This window comes from Episyrphus balteatus, chromosome 1 (assembly GCF_945859705.1).
Source record: "Episyrphus balteatus chromosome 1, idEpiBalt1.1, whole genome shotgun sequence".
Lineage (NCBI taxonomy): Eukaryota > Metazoa > Arthropoda > Insecta > Diptera > Syrphidae > Episyrphus > Episyrphus balteatus.
In genome coordinates, this window is record NC_079134.1 from 20,601,768 (window position 1) to 20,621,175 (window position 19,408).

Here is a 19,408-nt window from a genome sequence, read left to right on the forward strand (position 1 = left end):
CAAAGAGCCTATTGTAATAAAATCAATTAGAATTGACAAAGATCAAACACATATACCAAGTTCAATTTTGGACCTTAATCAATTAGTATATTTTCATAATTAATAATGCATAATTTTTACATTACTGAAGTTGAAATTGAATTGAGATCGAATAGTGGCCAAAAAAATAGCATAATTAGTAAAAGTATCACACCCGTAACCTGTGGAAATGACCAAATACGACTATCGGTACTATGGAGTGGAGATATAATGTTAAATTTTAACGAGAATTCTAAAGAATAGAAGAGAAATAGAAGTTCGAAGGGAATTAAAATTTAGAAGAAAATATTCAGTTTTAAAAAAAAATTTAGAGGTAAATGCGAGTTTTTACTTGCGATATAGGTACTATATATCAAGTTATGCATTCGTGCAAACAAAAAGTTGAGATAACATTTTTCCATGACATTACGATGGTAGACAATGCCAAAAAAGTGGGTCCCGGAAGTCCGTCTGTCTGTCTGTCAGTCTGTCTGTCAGTCTGTCTGTATAAGGAGCTACAGCCTAAACGGATGGACCGATTAATGTCAAACTTGGTATGTAGCGTTATTTGGCGACTCTCCAGAGGGAATTTTGGAATTAATTTTTTTGGACCAAAAATAACGTTACTTGTCATATACCGATTTTAGTAAAATTGAAATATCTCGAAAACGGCTACAACGATTTTGTTTAAAAAATTTAAGTGTTAGTTTTAAACTAAGGTCTATCTTTAAATGAAAAAAAATTTTTTTTTGAAAATCATTATTAACGGTACCTGCCATAGAACCGTTTTTTTTTTTCAAGTCCGATTATCTCCGAAACTGCTTATTCGATTTCAACGAAACTTTTTGTGAAGAAGCATTTATATAATTTAAATATAAACCCAAAATAAAATTTCCAAAAAAAAAATAATTTTTGGATTTAAAAAAAAAATTGAAAATTTTTTTTGAAAAATCAAATTTTCGAAAACGATACATTGAATTTTTTTGAAATTTTGTTTTTAGTGATTTCTACAAAATGGCATACCAATTTCATTTTAAAACATTTTTTTCCAAAAAATTATTTATAAAAAAATTAGTTTTTTTAAAAAACAGCCCCAACGAGTTTGAAATTTTTTTTTTTTCTAAAAATGCATCTTAATATATCAATCAAAACTGCAAACTTGTTTTGGAGGGCAATTTGATTTCAGATTTTATTTTATTTTTTTAAAAAACGAATTTTATTTTATTAAAAAAAGAAAAATCCGAAATCAGAATTATTAAAAAAAAAGAAAACCCACCCCTAAATCAGAATTTAGAGAAAAAAAAAATTGTTGGGCAATTATTTTTTTTTTCAAGATAGTTGACTTGATATTTGTTACTCTTTATTTTAAATCAGTGATACCAATTTCTCTCCTATAACAGAATTATAGTTGGGGACACAAAATTACACAGCAGACAAGCATTAGTAGTTGCCTTTTAATAGGTATGGTTAATAAAAATAAAACGTTTAAATGGATGCTAGAAGGATATAAATCAGAATTTTTTTTAGAGATTCAAAGAATTGCAAAAAAAACATGTTTGAAACCTTGCATTTAAAATCGATACTCAACGCTCTTTAATTATATTAAAAATTGTATTTTATTTTAAAGGAGTAAACTACAAATAACCTTAATAAACGATTATACCCAAAAAAAATAACCCTGTCATTATTTATAAGAAATGCCCCAAAGAAGTCATTTTTAATTAATATCTCATTTATCAAAAAAATATGACAACAACCAAAAATAATAAAAACCCACAAACATTTTTTCGGGACATTTTTTTTTCTTATAAATCCAAAATTTGCTGTTATATGTGGCCAAAACTGATTTTTCATATGCAAATGAGAGACTTCCAGCTGCCGCAAATATTTATCAACTGATTAAATCGGTTGCACACAAACGATCATTATAGTAATCATTTAGTTTTGAACATTATTTTTATATCCGCAGAGGACATCATTCATAATTCTTTTTTTTTTTGTCTCTCAGACGACGAATAACACTAAACTGCCTTCATAAAATACAAAAAACCTATACAACTTTAAGAATAAAAAAAAGCAAAAAATATGTAACAATTTGAAAAGAGAAAAAAAAAAATATGAAGCTCAAGAGTTCTCTGCAAAAGAATGGCTGCGGGGAGTAAATTATGGTAGTTGGGTAAAAATTTTCAAAGAAACAAAAAAAAAAAAAAATATATAAAAAAAAACCCGAACTTGATTTTGCCCTAAAGTCTACACATATACGTCAACGCTTTGTAGATGTGTGTGCAAAATCATACCAAGGTGGTTGTTGGGTTTCATATTTTGTTTGTTGTTGTTGTTTGGAGTTTCTTAAACTCCTCCCTAATGGTTGAGTTTAAGCCGCCTTTCGAATGCACACGGAGCGAGGATCATTCTGTGGCAAGGATCCCATCAAAAAAAAAGTTGCACAAAACTTGGAATGCAAAATCACTCAGATGAGAGCTAATTCTTTCGTTTACCCTTCCTTTTCCCCCTTTGGATTCAACCAACGACAACGAACAAACTAAAAGTGGGGAAACATACATTTCAAAAAAGCTCCTGGCAATACGCAAATACCACAGTGCAACATGTTATCTAGATGTGATCTGCAGCGCAAGAATCAGCAGGCGCATCCAGATACATCTCACAGCACATGTGAATGAATCTTGTACTGGTGCTGTGCTGCGCATCACAGCGAGAGCGCCCAGAATCGTGATTCCTATGGATGCTTGCATCTTCTTCAAGCTGAAGAATATACTCAATTCTGTGGCCTTAAGATAATACGTTCGGGTAATTACAGTAATTTGTAAATGCGCATGTGTGTGTTGCTGTTTGCTGCTGCTGCTGCTGCAGCATATAAGAAAAAATATGGCTAAGATGGTTCTGGCCATGGCCGAAGGAAAATAGGTAACACTCGAACTCGAATTCGAATTCATGGTCGTTATGAGCGATGGTCTTCTCCTGGTTTAGATTTCATCCCTTTAGGGGTCGAATTGTTAAATTTGCGTATCGTGTGTAATTTCACTTCACAATCTCATTCCTCCGTTAAAACTTATAAAAAAAGACTCTTAAAGAAACTTACCAGTATCCATAGCAACAAGGGTAAGTGTATATTCAGCTTGCATCTCACGGTCCAAAGCACGCAGCAAGGATATCTCGCCAGTTGATGCATTAATGCGGAACAAATCGGCATCGCCTTCCTTCAGGAAGTAACGAACTTGTGAGTTAAATGGCGGTGTATCGGCGTCATAGGCTTTCACTGTTATAACATAACCTCCATTCGGCGGTATAACATTCTCCATAACATAAGCCAGATAAGGTGAATCCAAAAATGTTGGCGGATTATCATTAATGTCAGTGATGACGATAGTCAATTCAGCAGTATCATATCTTGTTTCGACTGCTGCTCCACCAGCAGCAACATCGGCAGCACAATCTTCAGCACGTACGGTCAAAACATAGCGAGATTTCCTTTCGTAATTTAGATTCTTGGCAACTCTCACGACACCCGAATCCTCGCTAATACTGAAATCACGATTATTGTCACCAGCTGCTATAGAAAACCGCACCCTGCCATTGGAGCCTTCGTCAATATCGGTTGCGGAAACTTGTAAGACCATTGCTCCAATACTGGCATTTTCTGCTACTGAGGCACTGTATTGTTTTGGGTCGAATACTGGGCTATTGTCATTTTCATCGAGAATTTTGGCAGAGATTTGAGTTTGTGTTGAACGTGGTGGTTCACCACGGTCACGTGCTGTGACACTCAGAAGATAACTGGAACGTATTTCGCGATCTAGACGACCGGCGACACGGAGTAAACCATCAACTGGGCCAAGAGTAAAGGGTACGGATTGTTCGGAAGCTAGGATGTACTCGATGTAGCCGTTGCGACCCTCGTCACGGTCAATGGCTTTGACAGCCATTACTACGGTATTGACAGCGATGTTTTCCATTATTGATGTTTCATTGGCTGAGGTGAAGATGGGTGATTCATCGTTGACGTCTTTTAGGACAACAGTCACCTGAAGGAAAAAGTGATAAATTGGAATTAAAAAATTTTGAAGTAGAAAAATTTATTGAAAATAATAAATAATAATAGTAGATAAATTGGTTCTTGCGTCTTGTTAAACAAAATAAAAAAATATTGTTGTATTTTTTCTTTGAGACATTTTCTTCTTATAAATTATTTCATGCAGAAATATTTACAAATGCCTACTGCCCACCTCTGATATTTTTATAGTCCGTTTTTTTTTTTTTTATAAAAAGACAATTACTTTAATGTAGAGTTTCGAATTTTGGTAATTTCGTGTCTATTAGTAAGGGCCAATGAAAATCTGACAAGCCTAAAAATACAGTTGTTTCTATGTAGATATCGTCGCTGTTTTGGAAAACTGGCAAAACTCAAAAATCTTAATTCTTCAGAAAAGCTGTTTTAAATGTCCAAGTTTGTCAATATTCCATACTATTTTTATAAATTGAAGAAAAAGAATGAGCTGTTTGATAGGATGCAAATTATTTAAATTTATACTGAGTTTAAAAAAATTAAGAATGTATTGTTTCCATTAATAACCAAAAAATCAGGATTTTTGAGTTTTACCGGTTTTCTAAAACAGCGACAATATGTGTGTAAATTTCAAGTCCAGTAATCATACGTTAAGTACCTATACATAAAAAATAAAATCCTGAGGTGTTTATGACTTGGCTTGAGTTGAAACCATATTTATCATAAGATTCAAAAAACAAAAGAGTTGATGCCAAAACTTGAATAAAAGGAATCCCTGTATATTTTTCCGCACAATAAATGTTTCAAACTTTCAAAGTCTACAAAAACAATGCATTATAAAAATAAGAATTAAGATTTTTGATTTCATTTCCCCAAAAAATTCAAGGAAATCTTGAAAAAATGTTAAAAAGTCTTCTTTGATTTTGAATCCTTACGAATTTCTACTAAAAATTCTATAAGTATAATCACTCTCTGGTCTGCAAAATTTATCTTTTTTTTCTCCTTTAAATAATTTTTTGAAATTATGAAAGATTTGACTTTCCTGAATTTTAATCTATTCTTAGACAAATTCTAGCACGTACCATTTTTTTAAAAATGATTTTTGAAAAATATGAGTAGTTTGTAGAAAATAACCCTTTTAGATTCGGTTGACAAAAAACAGCAAAAATATTGAAATACTGCAGTTTTAAGTAAATTCCACATGAACAAAAACACTTTAATTTAGGAAAATGTAAAATCTCAACGCCCGTTATATATAAAAACTCAAATATGTAAAGAAAACTATAATAAAATACATTAAAACAATTTATACGTTTTTTGTAATTTTATATAATATTTTTGTATTTAGAAATATCTTATCTGTGACAAAAAAATTCGATACACCCCAACAAACAATATCCCTTCTATAAAGCTTTACAGGAGCTACGGAAACACCTATAAAGCTTTATAGAAGTAAATTTGTTAGTCGGGACTGCCTTCTAAATCTTAAAATTTGTCTCTCCTAGGAACAAAAGTATACTTTTGTTATGGTTTTTGATGTGCTGAGTTCGAATCCGAAGTTAAAAAAAATCTAGCTCGTCAGAATTTTGATAAATAAGTTCTTTTATACACCGTGACTAGTTTAGTTGAAAAAATTTACATCACGCCAAAATATTGCTTCGAAAACAGCAAAAAAATGGGTTTTCGAGATTTTCTAACGGGAATATTTTGAAAACGTTAAGTGCTAGTCCAATTTTGACTTCAGAATCAGTACACAAAAATTTTTAAGAAAAGTATAGTTTCATTAAAAGAACGATTTGCTTGCAGAACATTGTCATCAGAGCGTGGATAAAACTTTTTCTTTAAAACGTTTTTAATTTTCAAACAAAAACCTGGAAAATCACCGTTTTTATTCTAAGTCAGGCTACAGAAGAAAACCTACCAGACGACTGATTTCCAATTCACTCTTTCATCTCAACATATACGTTAGAGAACTTTGGTTATACTTCCAAATCAAAAAAGTAGGTATGATTTTTTTGGTGCATCTTTAAAGTTAAAGCAAAAAGGAAAACCTCATGAACTTTACTTCTGGTATCGCAGAAGAAAGTATTATTTCGGAGCTAGACACTTTTTGCAGTGTTATTGCACTTTAATTTTGTAAAATGTCATCTTAGACTACTAGCCTTCTTTTATGGGTGAGGTTTGCTCTCGGGCTTGTTGCCGGAATATAATGTCTTGTCTTTCATGATCTAGATAGATTCTGTGCAAACAAAATCTATATGTTCATTGAATTTTCAAAAAATAGTATTTTTTTAAATAACTTAAAATAAAATGCACGACATCAAATTATATTTAATGTAATTAGAAATGAAATTGGCCCCCTATTAAGAAAATGGGACTTTATTGATAAAATTAACTATTAACATGAATTTCCCAGGAATAGTAAAAAATAGAAAACTTTTTGTGATTATTGCTTGTAACACCCGATTTTTGAAATAAAAAAAAATTTTTACTTGCTCTTTTGATTTGATTTCTTGTCAAAAAAAAGTGAGAATTCAAAAACGTGGTTTTATTCATGCTACCCGTTGGTATAATAAAGAGGTATACACTTTCTAAGAATAACATCTTCTTTGATTTTTTTTTTAACTTCCTTTACTTTAATAAAAAAAATAATTTGTAAATATTTATATTAAATTTTTATGCTTCAAGTCAAATTATCATCACAATACCTGAGTAATTCAATAATAATTTTGTCAAGTTCATTCACTTTCTGCTTTTTACTCTCGAATCTGAAAACAAGCATCCAATATTCAAAAAACCCACGTGCGAAACTAAAGATTCACAAAACTCCTTTTCCTGTCGGTGGATATCTAAAAGAAAATAGCTAATCCATCTGTCCGTTTATCTATTCACTCTTTTCCTCTTTGGCCAAAAAAAATCAATTTAATTAAATGATATCTCCTTAAGAGTTACTAAAAGCCTTACATGCACTTAAAAGACTCACATTTTGAATCCAAATTATACTATCGATTTCCATTTATTATGCAAAAAGTCTTATTTAAAAAAAAAAAATAATAAATAAATAAAAAATACAAAACGCAAAAGATAGTTCGAATTAAAATTCAACTCATGAAACCTCTTCCATTAATTAGACGAAGAAAGAAAAAACGAACCACAACAAAAACTCAATTTTTATATCCTCATTCAATTTTGTTTGTATTTTTGTTTTTGTTTTTTTTTTTTTTAATTTAAAAATTTGCAAATCGCGCGCCCCCTATACTTTACCAAAGACGTAACGAACAAATGATAAATCTTTAACATCACCTCAGAGATTAGCAGTGATTCCTATTCAATTTCATTTTGTACACATTCCAGCCCCGGATACGCTCTTGTCGGCTCCCTCCCTGCTGAGGTTGTTGTTGTTGGTTCTTGGACCTCTAACTTAAAGAGTGACTTGGTTCATCTCTCTAGGAAAAGATATCTTCCTTAGAAAAGAACCAAATCCACTTAGATTTAATTTTATATCGCAGTCAGAATCTCAAATGCAAACGCAATAAACAAACAAATAAAAAAAAAAAAAAAAAAATACACACCACACCCGCTTTATGGTGCGAAAGGGGTTTTAACGACGTTCGACGCGTCGCAAATACGAACGACGGAACGATACGACAACGCAGTTTTAGCTGAATTATATGGCGGCTATACGCGAGCTGTGACTGCGATTGCGGCAGCATCAACCCAACAACATGTTTATACCAAACAACTTCATTAATAATCGCAACATGTATCTGTGACTGTGAAAGATTATCTGCCACTAACTATGAGAGCGAGAGATTCAAAGATACACGCTCTTATCCGAATGGATAAAAAAAAAACTAAAAAAAAGATATACGAAAAACGAAAAAAACACCTCGTTCAATTGCCGATTCCCCCCAAATGAGATGAGATACAAAATAAATCGAACCAAATTTTTCGCATTTGCATAATGTGTGTGCGTTTGGGATTTTTTTTTTTCTAAAATTTTCTTTCTTAAAATACAAATTCACAGGGTGAACAAAACTTAAATTTCAATCTTCTTGGTCAGTAAACAAACAAAGATTTTCTTATTTAAATACCTCTAATTAGATATGTTTTATATATTTTTTTTTGTAAAAAAATACTTCAATCGTACTTGGTAAGTATTTTTTACAAAAAAGTCAGGACAACGGTTCTATTGCAAGCATATTAAATATATAATATTTTTGTTATAAAAGTAAGACCTTATTTTCGGTAGTACACATTTTCTAGAAAAAAAAAAACAACTTTTTCAATTTTGATCAAATCGCAAATATCGCTATTGTACCGGTAATTGTGACATTTCCAATCACCCAAAACTGTTATCAACCAAGTCTAAGACCTTACGCTTGCAGGACCAATTTAAGTAAGTAGAAGATGATTAGCTAAGCATTTTCAAGTAGGTGGTAAGGAAAAATAAAACAAATTAAAGTTCGCATATCAGCTCTTTTGTTTAGGTAAACGACTGTAGTTAAGCCTTAGAGAAAACACTTATTTATTTTTATTTTTCATTCTATCTTCATAAGAATGGTTCATTAATTTTATCATTAGATTGTTAGTAATGAAGTTTTCCCAAACATTAGTTTTACTAAGCTATTTCTTGAAAAATGTTTAATAGACATGAAATTTTTTTTCTTCAAAAATTCAAGGTTTAACGATTGTTTCTGTACTAAACAAAGATCGTTGGTATGCTGATCCATGCCCTGCCCAAATTGGAAAAAAAAATCAAACTATTGCTATGATAATTCTAAAGGTCACTCAACACGAATGGTTTTAATTTTATTTTAATTACTTTTATATATGTAGAAAAAAAATAAAAAGAAATTGTAATTTTTATATTGACAATTTCTAAACAACGAATTTCCAAAAAATTGTGTGTTGTCCGTAAATCCAGATTTTGTGTTGTACTGAAAAAAAAAAAACGCTTTACCTACTATGTTTAATAATCCCTACTAAATCTATTTTTTTGTCACACATTATTTACGACTTAAGAGAGAAATACTAAAAGTACACTGTTGTATGTTTAAAACTTTGTTGAAATAAACACCTGACTTTTCTTGAGGTCGGCCGATTCTTTCAGCTAAATTAAAAATTACAGTAAAAATGATAGAATACCCAGGAAGCAAGGCCGAATTAAAACAAAATCTTGAGCAAAAACAGCGGCTTTCAAAAATGATTTATGTGTTGATTTTTTTTTTTTTTAATATAAGTTAAGTTAAGGATTCAAGTATAAGTGAGCAGGTTCAGAAACCCTGACATACTTGCACCCATTAAATAACTCTACACCGAAAAAATTTTTTGATAATAACAGCTATCAAATTAACATTTTTGAGTGACAAAAGTCGTCCAACAATTAAAATATCAATTTTGATATGATTATCATATCATTTTGGCATTTTTTAATTTTAGGTAAATAGTGAAAATTTCACTTTGACAATTAAAATATTAATGTTTACAAGATTTTACGTTTTAGTTTATTATAATGATTTTTCTTTCTGTTTTTCTTTTTTATTATTTTTATTATTTTCAGTATTTTCTTTCTTTTTTCAAAATATTATATTTTCTATTATAGGTACGGTGACCATCTTACTGGAAGCGGAACCCGGGACAGATAAAAAATTCGTAGGATCGTTTTGAAAATATCGATTTTTCAAAAAAATTAAATTTTTTTAAATGAGTTTTCATAATTTTTCTTTATTTTGATATCAAGATTTCCTAAAGTATTTTATGGGAGCGTTTTTGTTGAAATCATTTAAGTCGTTTACGAAGTCAGAAATCAAGAAAATGGTTTTATAATAATGTCTGTTAATAACTTCTAAAAAAATATATTTTTTTAATCAAAATCGGGAGAGCTGTTTTTTAACATATTAATTTTATTTTAAATGATTTTGAAATTTCATGATCTTTAACACAACTTTTAACATGTTCTTTATTCGAAAACATTTTACCTAGTGTAGCAACTGACAAACAGAAGCTGGAACTTAATAATTGACGAACATTTAAAAAAAACTAAATCCTACTCTAGATGCTAAACTCTCATACAAAACCAGCACAAAATGTTGCTTTTCGTTGCACAGTACGCAGCTTACGTAACGAAATTCTTACCTGTGCTAGAATATATGTGTCACTCCCATTTATTTGTCCAGGCAATTCTTCTTGCAGCGAAAGTTTTTTGACTTTGGAGACTTAAAACAATTCTCGTTTTGCTTCAGCTGCGTACTATGCTTAATGCTTTATCCGAAAAATTAGAAAAATTTTAATTTCCAGCCACTGTTTTCTTGTTTTCCGTACAAAGTATTTAAAATATTGAATACAAAAATCAGAGAATGTCCAAATACGGGACAATCACGGGACAAATAACAAAATACGGGACGCTTATACGTCCCGGGTTTCTTAAATAAAAACCAGGGACAAGCTGGAGAAATACGGGACAGTCCCGGGTAAACCGGGACGGATGGTCACCGTAATTATAGGTGATATAATAATATAGTAAAATCTTATTGCCGATCAAATATTCTCAGTCAATCATACATTTTACTTTGAAAAAACACAAAACGCCTTTAAATTAGTACACATTAAGAGTTTTTTATTTAATATTTTTCAAAAAAATTGATAATAAAATATCAAAAAAAAAAATGATATATTAAAAAATCATCCTGATTATAAAAATATGGTTTTAAAATTTTAATTATCATTAATAGTAGAGTAACTAAAACAAATTATTAGGAAAAACGGCAGAACAGCTCTGATTTTGATGGTCTTTTTTCAAACGTCGGTAATTAAAAATACTTTAAAGTGTATAGGTTAAAAATTGACGATGTTGACGTATTATTTTTTAAAATAAAAATTAAATTTTTTTTGAAGAAAACCATTTTTTTTTTTTGCTTAAATTTCATAAAATAATTGATATTAAAAGATTCTCTAGGTAATTTAAGGAAAAAAAATATATGCGGAAGTAAAAGACAATCACAAAAAAAATATTTTGAACACAACAGCAACACCAACAATATTAACACACACATTTTTAAAAAGCCAAAACCTCATATCTATCTGTAAAATTTAAAGCCACTAAATTTAACTAAGGTTTTTGAAAGAATGGTCCTCAACTCAGATTTTTGAAAAAAAAAAAAACAAAAATGTTTAAAAAAGTTTAAATTACGTTTTTTACAAACTTTTTCGTAGTAAAATATGAATTTATTTTATTAAAAAAAAAAAATATTTGGCCATTAATATTATTGAATTCCGAGGAGGAAAAGGTAATATATATTACAGTTTAAAAAAAAATTATTTCAATTTCATCGGATTTTTTTGATAAAAACTGAATTTTTGCATTGAAATAATTGATTTTCTCAAAAACTTTGTCAAATAAGAACTTTAAACTTTTGCAATTTATTTTTCAACAATAAGGGCTATGGAATGAAGAAAATATAACTTTATATTTAAATGTTGAACTTTTAGAAAAAATAAGTTCATTTTTAAAAAAAGTTCTTTGAAAATACTTTTACTTTTTAATTTATTTAATTGAAATCATAATAAGTGTGGCCAAAAAAAATTTAAAAATAAATGCTTTATATCACGAAAAAGTTTTAAAAAGGACATGCTAAAATTTTTTCAATAATTTTTTTTTTCAAAAATCTGTGTTTAATTACCATTTTTTCAAAAACATTTTCCTCAATTTACTTAATTTTAATTTTACAAATATAAATAAGCTTCTAGATTTATAAAAATGTATATTTAATTATTGTAAGTGTTGCCGTTATGTTTCAAATATTTGTTTTTTTGTGTTTGAAGTCAATTTGTGAGAAGTATTTTGCATTAATTGCTTAAACGATGGAAGATTGTCCTCCACTTCCATATAGTTGTTTTCCTTTCATTGCTTAGACAATCTTTTGACTTTAGTAAATTTATGAAATTTGAGCAAAATTTTTGAAAAAAAAAAAATTTTTGTTCACAAAAATCTTCAATTAAATTTAAAAAATCAAAACGGCAACAGTGGCAATTTTTAATCCATAGACTTTAAAGTATTTTTAACCCTCTGTAGGCACACCTCTTTTTTGCGAATTTGGTTTATACTTTTTCATGTCGCTAGAACTTTTTTCGGTCTCACTATTTTATAGAGAATCATATATATGAAATTGATGTTTTGATGATGAAATTGACAATTCAAAAAAATGTATTTTCACCCTTTAATTCTTTTCCTGCCAAATTCGCACCCGTGTGCCGCCAGAGGGTTAATTACCGACGTTTGAAAAAAAAGATCATCAAAATCAGAGCTGTTCGGCCGAGTTCCCTAATATTGAAATTTGTGAGCCTTAGTTACTCCACTATTACTTTAAAAAACTTTAAAAAAATGTTCTGTGACCTGTGATAAAGGGACTTCTATCTACATTTTATTGTAATAGTTGATTATGATAGCTTTATTTCTAAGTGAAGCCTTTTTTCAACCATTTCTTAAATACAAAGTCTTGAAACACCCTATTTTCTATTTAACACACTAAATAATCTTCCGTATTTTACTCTCAACTAAAGTATTTTTTTTTTGTATTTCATTTCAAATAGAATTGCAGCAAAATGAAACAAGCCTGCTGGTTCTTTGCAACAACTTCCAATATAATCTCTATCGGACTAAACCAAAACCTAAAACAACACATTTAAACCTGCGAAATGATGACAAAAGCCTGACCAAAAGCATTGATTCACACACAGCTATCCAACAAAAATAATAAAAAAAAAACTACAAAAAAAAAACTATACAAATGAATGCCCAATCTGTAGAGAGTTCTTTTTTTTTGAGTCACACAAGACTTCGGGAATGTGTTACCATTTGACTTTCGGAAGACAGTTTTATTCACATTAAATTAATTACCCTATAAATTCAATAAATTATTTCTCTCTATACGCAATGTGACTGTGACTGTGGCTTGCCACCATACTCACCCCGCAACAATTTCACGGATCGCTTGCGCCATTTGCATTCGCCAATATACTTTTGCTGCCGATGCAATGCAATGACGACAAAGACACATCTTTTCTGGACTCTTACAATTTGGACTTAAAACTTGTGGACGATGAGGATGAGGAAGAAAAAACCCGAAGGAAAGAGGAAAATTTAAAACTTGCATTAAGGATAAGATAAGCCCCTGTTAAAGATGGTTGCATGTGCTTTAGAACTGCCATTTCGTTCAGCCGCCACTAGCTGGCCGCCGCCAATGGCCATACCATCACCTCGCTCTGCTTCCGACGACCAAAGCCACTATAACACACTATCATCATTTTCTTCTTCTTCTTCTTGGTGTCCAAAAGAAGTGTGGACTTAGTTTTGGCGATGGCGAGAGAGAGCATCATTTTTATAATCCAAGGTTTAAGCATACAAACTAACATCTCGCTGCGCTGCTGCTTAGCAAAAGGTAGGTAACTCCATTGATAGCGACCAATATAATGATCATCACACAGCAGCCAAGGCCTCATCAACAAACTCCCAGCCAAATGGCCAAAATCTCTAAAGAAATTAATAGAAATACCCTGACTTCTAGGCCCTATAGCTTCTATCTTGTTCGCCTTCTTCGCAGAGGGAAAATAAAATATATTTCGCAAATTTTATTTTATAAGAAATGTCTTGAGATTTTTATTCTTCTTACTGCTTTTCTGTGACTCGCTGTACTTTTTGTGCAACAGGAAGTGTTAGTGCGGTAAACAGAAGGCTCTTGGTGGAGTTGGAGTCGAGGGAGGCTGCGAGAATGATTGTGTGATGGCGATGGTGGCAAAGCTAGCTTGCTAGCTGCTGCTTCTTGCTGCAGAGAGAGGATTAATATGCACATTGATGCCGACGTCAACCACTTGTTGACCAGGTTCTCGTAGTTATAGTTAAAGCGGGTCCATTTATTTCTGTGATATCTTCATTATTTCGTATATATATAAGTTCGTAAGGATATCTTGTTATTATTCTTGTTCTATAGCTTTCTCGTAGGATAGGATGAGGATATTTGTGTGTTATTTTTTGCATGCGTTTGGTGTTATTTGAATGCACTTTGAGATGCATTCTCTCCTGATGTTTCTGGTTTTTATTCGATTGCTTTGGGGGGCTGTCAATGATTATAATATACCAACATTTACTACCTTCGGGATGATGTGGGGAAAGAGGTGAGTGTGCTTCGATGATGCCTAATCCAGGGTTTTTTTTTTTTTATAATGTTGGAGGATTTGTGAAGTGTTGCGCACACAAAATGCGATAGTAGAGTGTCGCCATTATAGAGATTTGATGAAAGTTTTTTTTTTTTTTTTTTCTTTTTAAGTGACTTGTCCTAATGGATACCTATTTCTTTATTTTTTTTATTTTTATTTTATCCGAATTTACAGTTGTTTGACGATGAAAATATAACTTAAGTGTATCAGTGAGTTTAGGCTTTTAATGGAATTGTTGCATTTTGAGAGTGAGTGCAGTGTGTGATAATTTTGTTGTTGTTGTTTTTTTTTTTGTAGTTTTATTGGTTTAGAGAGAAGAAAAAAAAAAGTTAAAAAGTTAACTGAAGCTGTTAATCTGAATTTAATGAGTATATCTTGTGAGAGATTGTAGTTGTTATTTAAGACAAACAAAATAGTATAGAGTGAAGTGGGAAAAAGCATCGCGCAGACACTTTTAAAGTGGGAAAGAAATGACCAAATATAAATTGATAAGAAAGTTGTTTACTATTATTGTGTGTCGTGGCCTCGTGGTTATTTCTCTTGGGAGTGGGTTTTAATTGATTTGTTTTTTATATAGTTAACCATTTTTTTGTTACTATAGAAGTTTATTCACATGTTTGTATAAATAGAGATAAAGAAAAATGTTTTTCGTTAAAGTATTTTTATTAAAATTATACTAGGCACTTTAACATTTAAAATATGTTCTATAATAAATGAAATTGAAAATATTTTTTATTAGAACTACTTTACATTCATTAATAAAATAATATTTTTAATTTAAAATTATATTTTGGACTTAAATTAATTTAAAGATAAGTTGTTTGTTAAAGGTGAAGTTTTTGAAATTATAAAAAACTCGAAGATTTGACGATGAAACAAACAAGATCTCACCTGAAAAGTGTTTGTTATGATAAGATTTGGTCTGATTGTTTCTATCTTGTTCAATAAAATTCGAATCACACTGTCAGTTGTACCCAAATTGGTAGTCAAAAAATAGAACCTACTAATATTTTGAAATATTATAAATTCATATTTTCAATATCTTTGAGAGAAAAATTAGAGAGAAAATGGATTTTTGAAATTCCATTAGTATTTTTGGCTAACAAAAATCACGGTGATGTATTTTGACGTCAACGGCGTGTTTTTGACCTGTTAATGTTCAAGTATTTTAAAAACGTGATGCACCAGTGCAATTCTAATTTCGGATTCTTCCAATATTCGTTGCGGACCAGTAAAATTATTCATAACTTTTATATAATTAAATTGAAAAGAGATTAATCTTTATTTTGCATATTTTTAGGAGATAACTGAAATATAGAAATAGTGTTTTTTCAAAAAACCGATAGAAAAATTATATCATTTTCGATTGGTTTCACTCAAGGATTCACTCGTTCTGAAATCCAAAAAAAAAAAAAACAGTCCGAATCGCTTCCACTCAATTCTCAAATTTTTTATCTGTATTGGTGAATAATCAAATAAAAATTTTTTTGCTTTTCTACTTGGAAATTTGGTATTTAAATATCAGTGATTTTGAGTGAATTCTGTTTTGAAATTAAGAAGAGAATTTTTATTCTGAGAAGCGTTCTGTCTGTCATATTCGTGCGAATAAAACATTTTCAGAAGGCTTCTGAATAATTCCGGTTGCTTCCGGAGATCCAATCGAAAATGACATAACAAAACAATATTGATGTTCTGAAATAATATTCTGATGAAAACAGATGAATATTGGACCGGTGAGGTTTTTTTACTAATCAATGTTCAGGCAGTTTAATTCAATAAAAATAATTTTTTTTGTTTCGTGTTATGATTACCTATCATTTTTAAATCTAATTCTATAAACGTTGGTAATTAAAAATACTTTAAAGTCTATAGATAAAAATTGCCGCTGTTGCCATTTTGATTTTTTAAATTTAATTGAAATTTTTTTTCAAAAATTTTTCTTAAATTTCATACATTAACTAATGCCAAAAGATTTTCTTCGCAATTAAAGGAAAACAACTATGTATATTATGGAAGTGAAGGACAATCTTCCAAAGTTTAGGTGGCAAATGAAATTTTCGCACAAATTGACTTCAAACACAAAAAAAAATATTTGAACACAACGGCAACACCTATAATATTCAAATATACATTTTTAAAAAGCTAGAAGCTTATTTATATTTGTAAAATTAAAGTTAAGTAAATTGAAGAAAGAATTTTTCAAAAAATGGAAATTAAACTCAGATTTTTGAAAAAAAAAAAAATTATTGAAAAAATTTTAACATGTCTTTCTTAAAACTTTTTCGTAATATAAAATTAATTTATTTTTCAAATTTTTTTGGCCACATTTATTATGATTTGAAATTATAAAAGGAAATGTCAATATCTATTACAGTTTATGATAAATATTAAAAAGTATTTCATTTTCGAGGAAGTTTTTTTAATAGAAGATTTAAAAAAAAAACTTACTTATTTTTTGTTTAAGTTCAACATTTAAATATAAAGTTATGTTAAGTTAAAAAGCAAAAGTTTAAAGTTCTTATTTGCCAAAGTCTTTGAGAAAATCAATTATTTCAATGCAAAAATTCAGTTTTTATCAAAAAAACCAATGAAATTGAAGTAATTTTTAATTTTTTTTTTCAAAACTGTAATAAATAGTACCTTTTCTTCTTTAGAATTCATCTGATTATATTAATGGGGAAAAATTTTCATATTTTAATACGAAAAAGTTTGAAAAAAAGTCATTTAAAAATTTTTAACAAGGTTTTTTTTTCCAAAATTCTGAGTTGAGGACAATTCTTTCAAAAACTCTTGATTAAATTTAGTGGATTTAAATTTTACAAATAGAAATGAGATTCTGGCCTTTTTAAAACGTCTATGCAAATATTGCAGGTGTTGCCGTTGTGTTCAAAATATTTTTTTTTGTGCTTTAAGATTGTCTTTTACTCCCATTTATTTTTTTCCTTAAATTACCTAGAGAATATTTTGGTATTATTTATTTTGAGAAATGTAAGCAAAAAAAAAAAATGGTTTTTAATTTTATTTTAATTAATTTTAATTTTAAAAAACAATACGGCAACATGGGCAACTTTTAACCTATAGACTTTAAAGTATTTTTAATTAGCGACACGTTTTCTTAGTTAATTATTTTAAACGAAAGAGCTGAGCAACGAACTTTTTTCTATTTTTCATGTTTAAAATATATTTTAACCTCATTAAATATTCATAATAAACAATGGATTCATAAACTGTATTTAAAATGAACAATATCCTCATTTCAGAAGGTATGTATATCTTTTCCATTCAAAAATGAATTATGTATTTATATACAGTAACATATCAACCAATAATTTTTTCAAAAGCATGAAAAGTTCCTGAGTGGTTTAGTGTCAAACATAAATAATTCGGGCAGATGTCAACACAAAGGTGATAAATGTCAGCACTTTGTATACAAGAAAATACTCCATATTTTCTATTTTATTGATCTAAAAGAGTGTTAAAATATTATGTCTAAACCAGTAACAAGAAAAAAAGTAAATCATGGCTATAACAATTGCAAATCGATTTATTATTCTTGTCATTCTTCAACATTACCCCGTAAATTCTTCAGATTCTCAACTTCTCAAAAGGTTAACCCTTTATCGATGAAATTCACAACTCATAACTAAACTTACTTTTTTTTATTTTATTTTTATTTTTCCAATTTTTTTTTTATCAAAACCTTAAATCGAATCGGAAAAAATTCAAGTCACGATATTATTGTGTTCCAACCAGCCAAATGGCAATGGCAAACCTGCTGCAAATAGCCAGAGTCCTATATAAATACCTCTCTACCTCTAGTTTTTGAATGCAATTTTTATCTTTGTAAAGGTACTTACTCTAAAAAAAGTAAAAAAAAAAAAATAAATAAACAACGAATAAAAATCGAAGAGAACTGGATGCTCTTGTGCCTCCAATAGCGAGAATCATGATGATCATAAAATTAATATCTTTATTCGTGTAAACATTAAAATCTCTCTGCAGCAATAAATTATCAAGCCAAGCATAAAACAAAAAAATGTAAGAAAACAAAAAAAAAAAAAAATATCTCTTACCTGTACTGTCGAAGATAACTTCCGTTGTTCAGGCTCCTTGGCACAATCTCTTGCGGTCACAACTAAATTGTACGAGTTCTTTGCTTCACGATCGAGTTCACGTTTCGTACGAATTGTACCGTTTTGTGCAATTTCAAAATCATCATTATCGTCACCCGCTGTTATGCTGTACTCAATCCGACCGTTATCTCCTACAAAAAAAAAAAAAAAAACAAATAAAATACACAAAACACAAATTTATAATAATAAAACAAAAAAGAGTCAAACTGTGTAATTTTTATACAACAAGCAAGTACCCCGGAAAATTTGAACCAATCAATAAAGTTTGAACTTAATTTCTATCAATTTGAAGTGATTTTTATAATTTTTTTTTTGTTGTAAGTTTAAGATGGTAAATTTTATACTCCCCTGGAGGATCAAAATATATTGATAATAATCTATTTGATGAGAATTGAATAAAAATATAGTAATTGTATAATTTTGTTGAATCAATAGCACACCCGTAAAAAAAAGAGTGCCCACAGCCAGCGTGCGCCTCTGGATCTGTCCATCTAATGATGACCACATCGATGTTTCCTCAACCTCATATAATACCTTTTACTCCTCTCTACATCGCCATGAGATAACTTCTTTGGATAAAATCGAAAAAGCTTCAGATGATGGTGATTATGATGGATTGATGTGATTTCGTGAAAACAAAATATACGAAAAATCCTCCTTTTTCTTTTTTACGTGAATGTTTACTTTAGTGGCGCGAGCATTTCACTCAATACTCTACGATGTTGTCCGGGTCAATGCAGGTGACATTTATAAAAATTATATAGTATTGCGAAAGTAAACACCATTATTTTTAGTTATTTTGTGGTAATGTTATGTACTTTTGCACATTAGTTTGTTGTTTTGGAAAATAAACAAAAGAGCTGAGCAACAAACTTTTCTTTTGTTTATTATTATGTGAAAATCATAATTTTCAACTTCTGCGTTAACATTCGTTGAGTTTGAATAGAGATTTAAATGACAGACAGCTTATGGAAGGGTAATTATTGGTTTTTGGTTTGTATTCAACCATAACCAGGCT

At 29.7% G+C, this 19,408-nt stretch overlaps 1 protein-coding gene across 1 annotated transcript in view; it reads right to left on the minus strand.

Annotated features, from left to right (window-relative positions):
- LOC129908494 (cadherin-related tumor suppressor) overlaps positions 1-19,408 on the minus strand; it is a 281,238-nt gene that overhangs the window by 61,337 nt on the left and 200,493 nt on the right. Inside the window, exons 5-6 of the mRNA XM_055985041.1 lie at positions 18,331-18,521; positions 3,119-4,061 (exon numbers count right to left, since the gene is read on the minus strand). Coding sequence (XP_055841016.1) covers positions 3,119-4,061; positions 18,331-18,521 — 1,134 coding nt within the window. The remainder of the gene's footprint in view (positions 1-3,118; positions 4,062-18,330; positions 18,522-19,408) is intronic.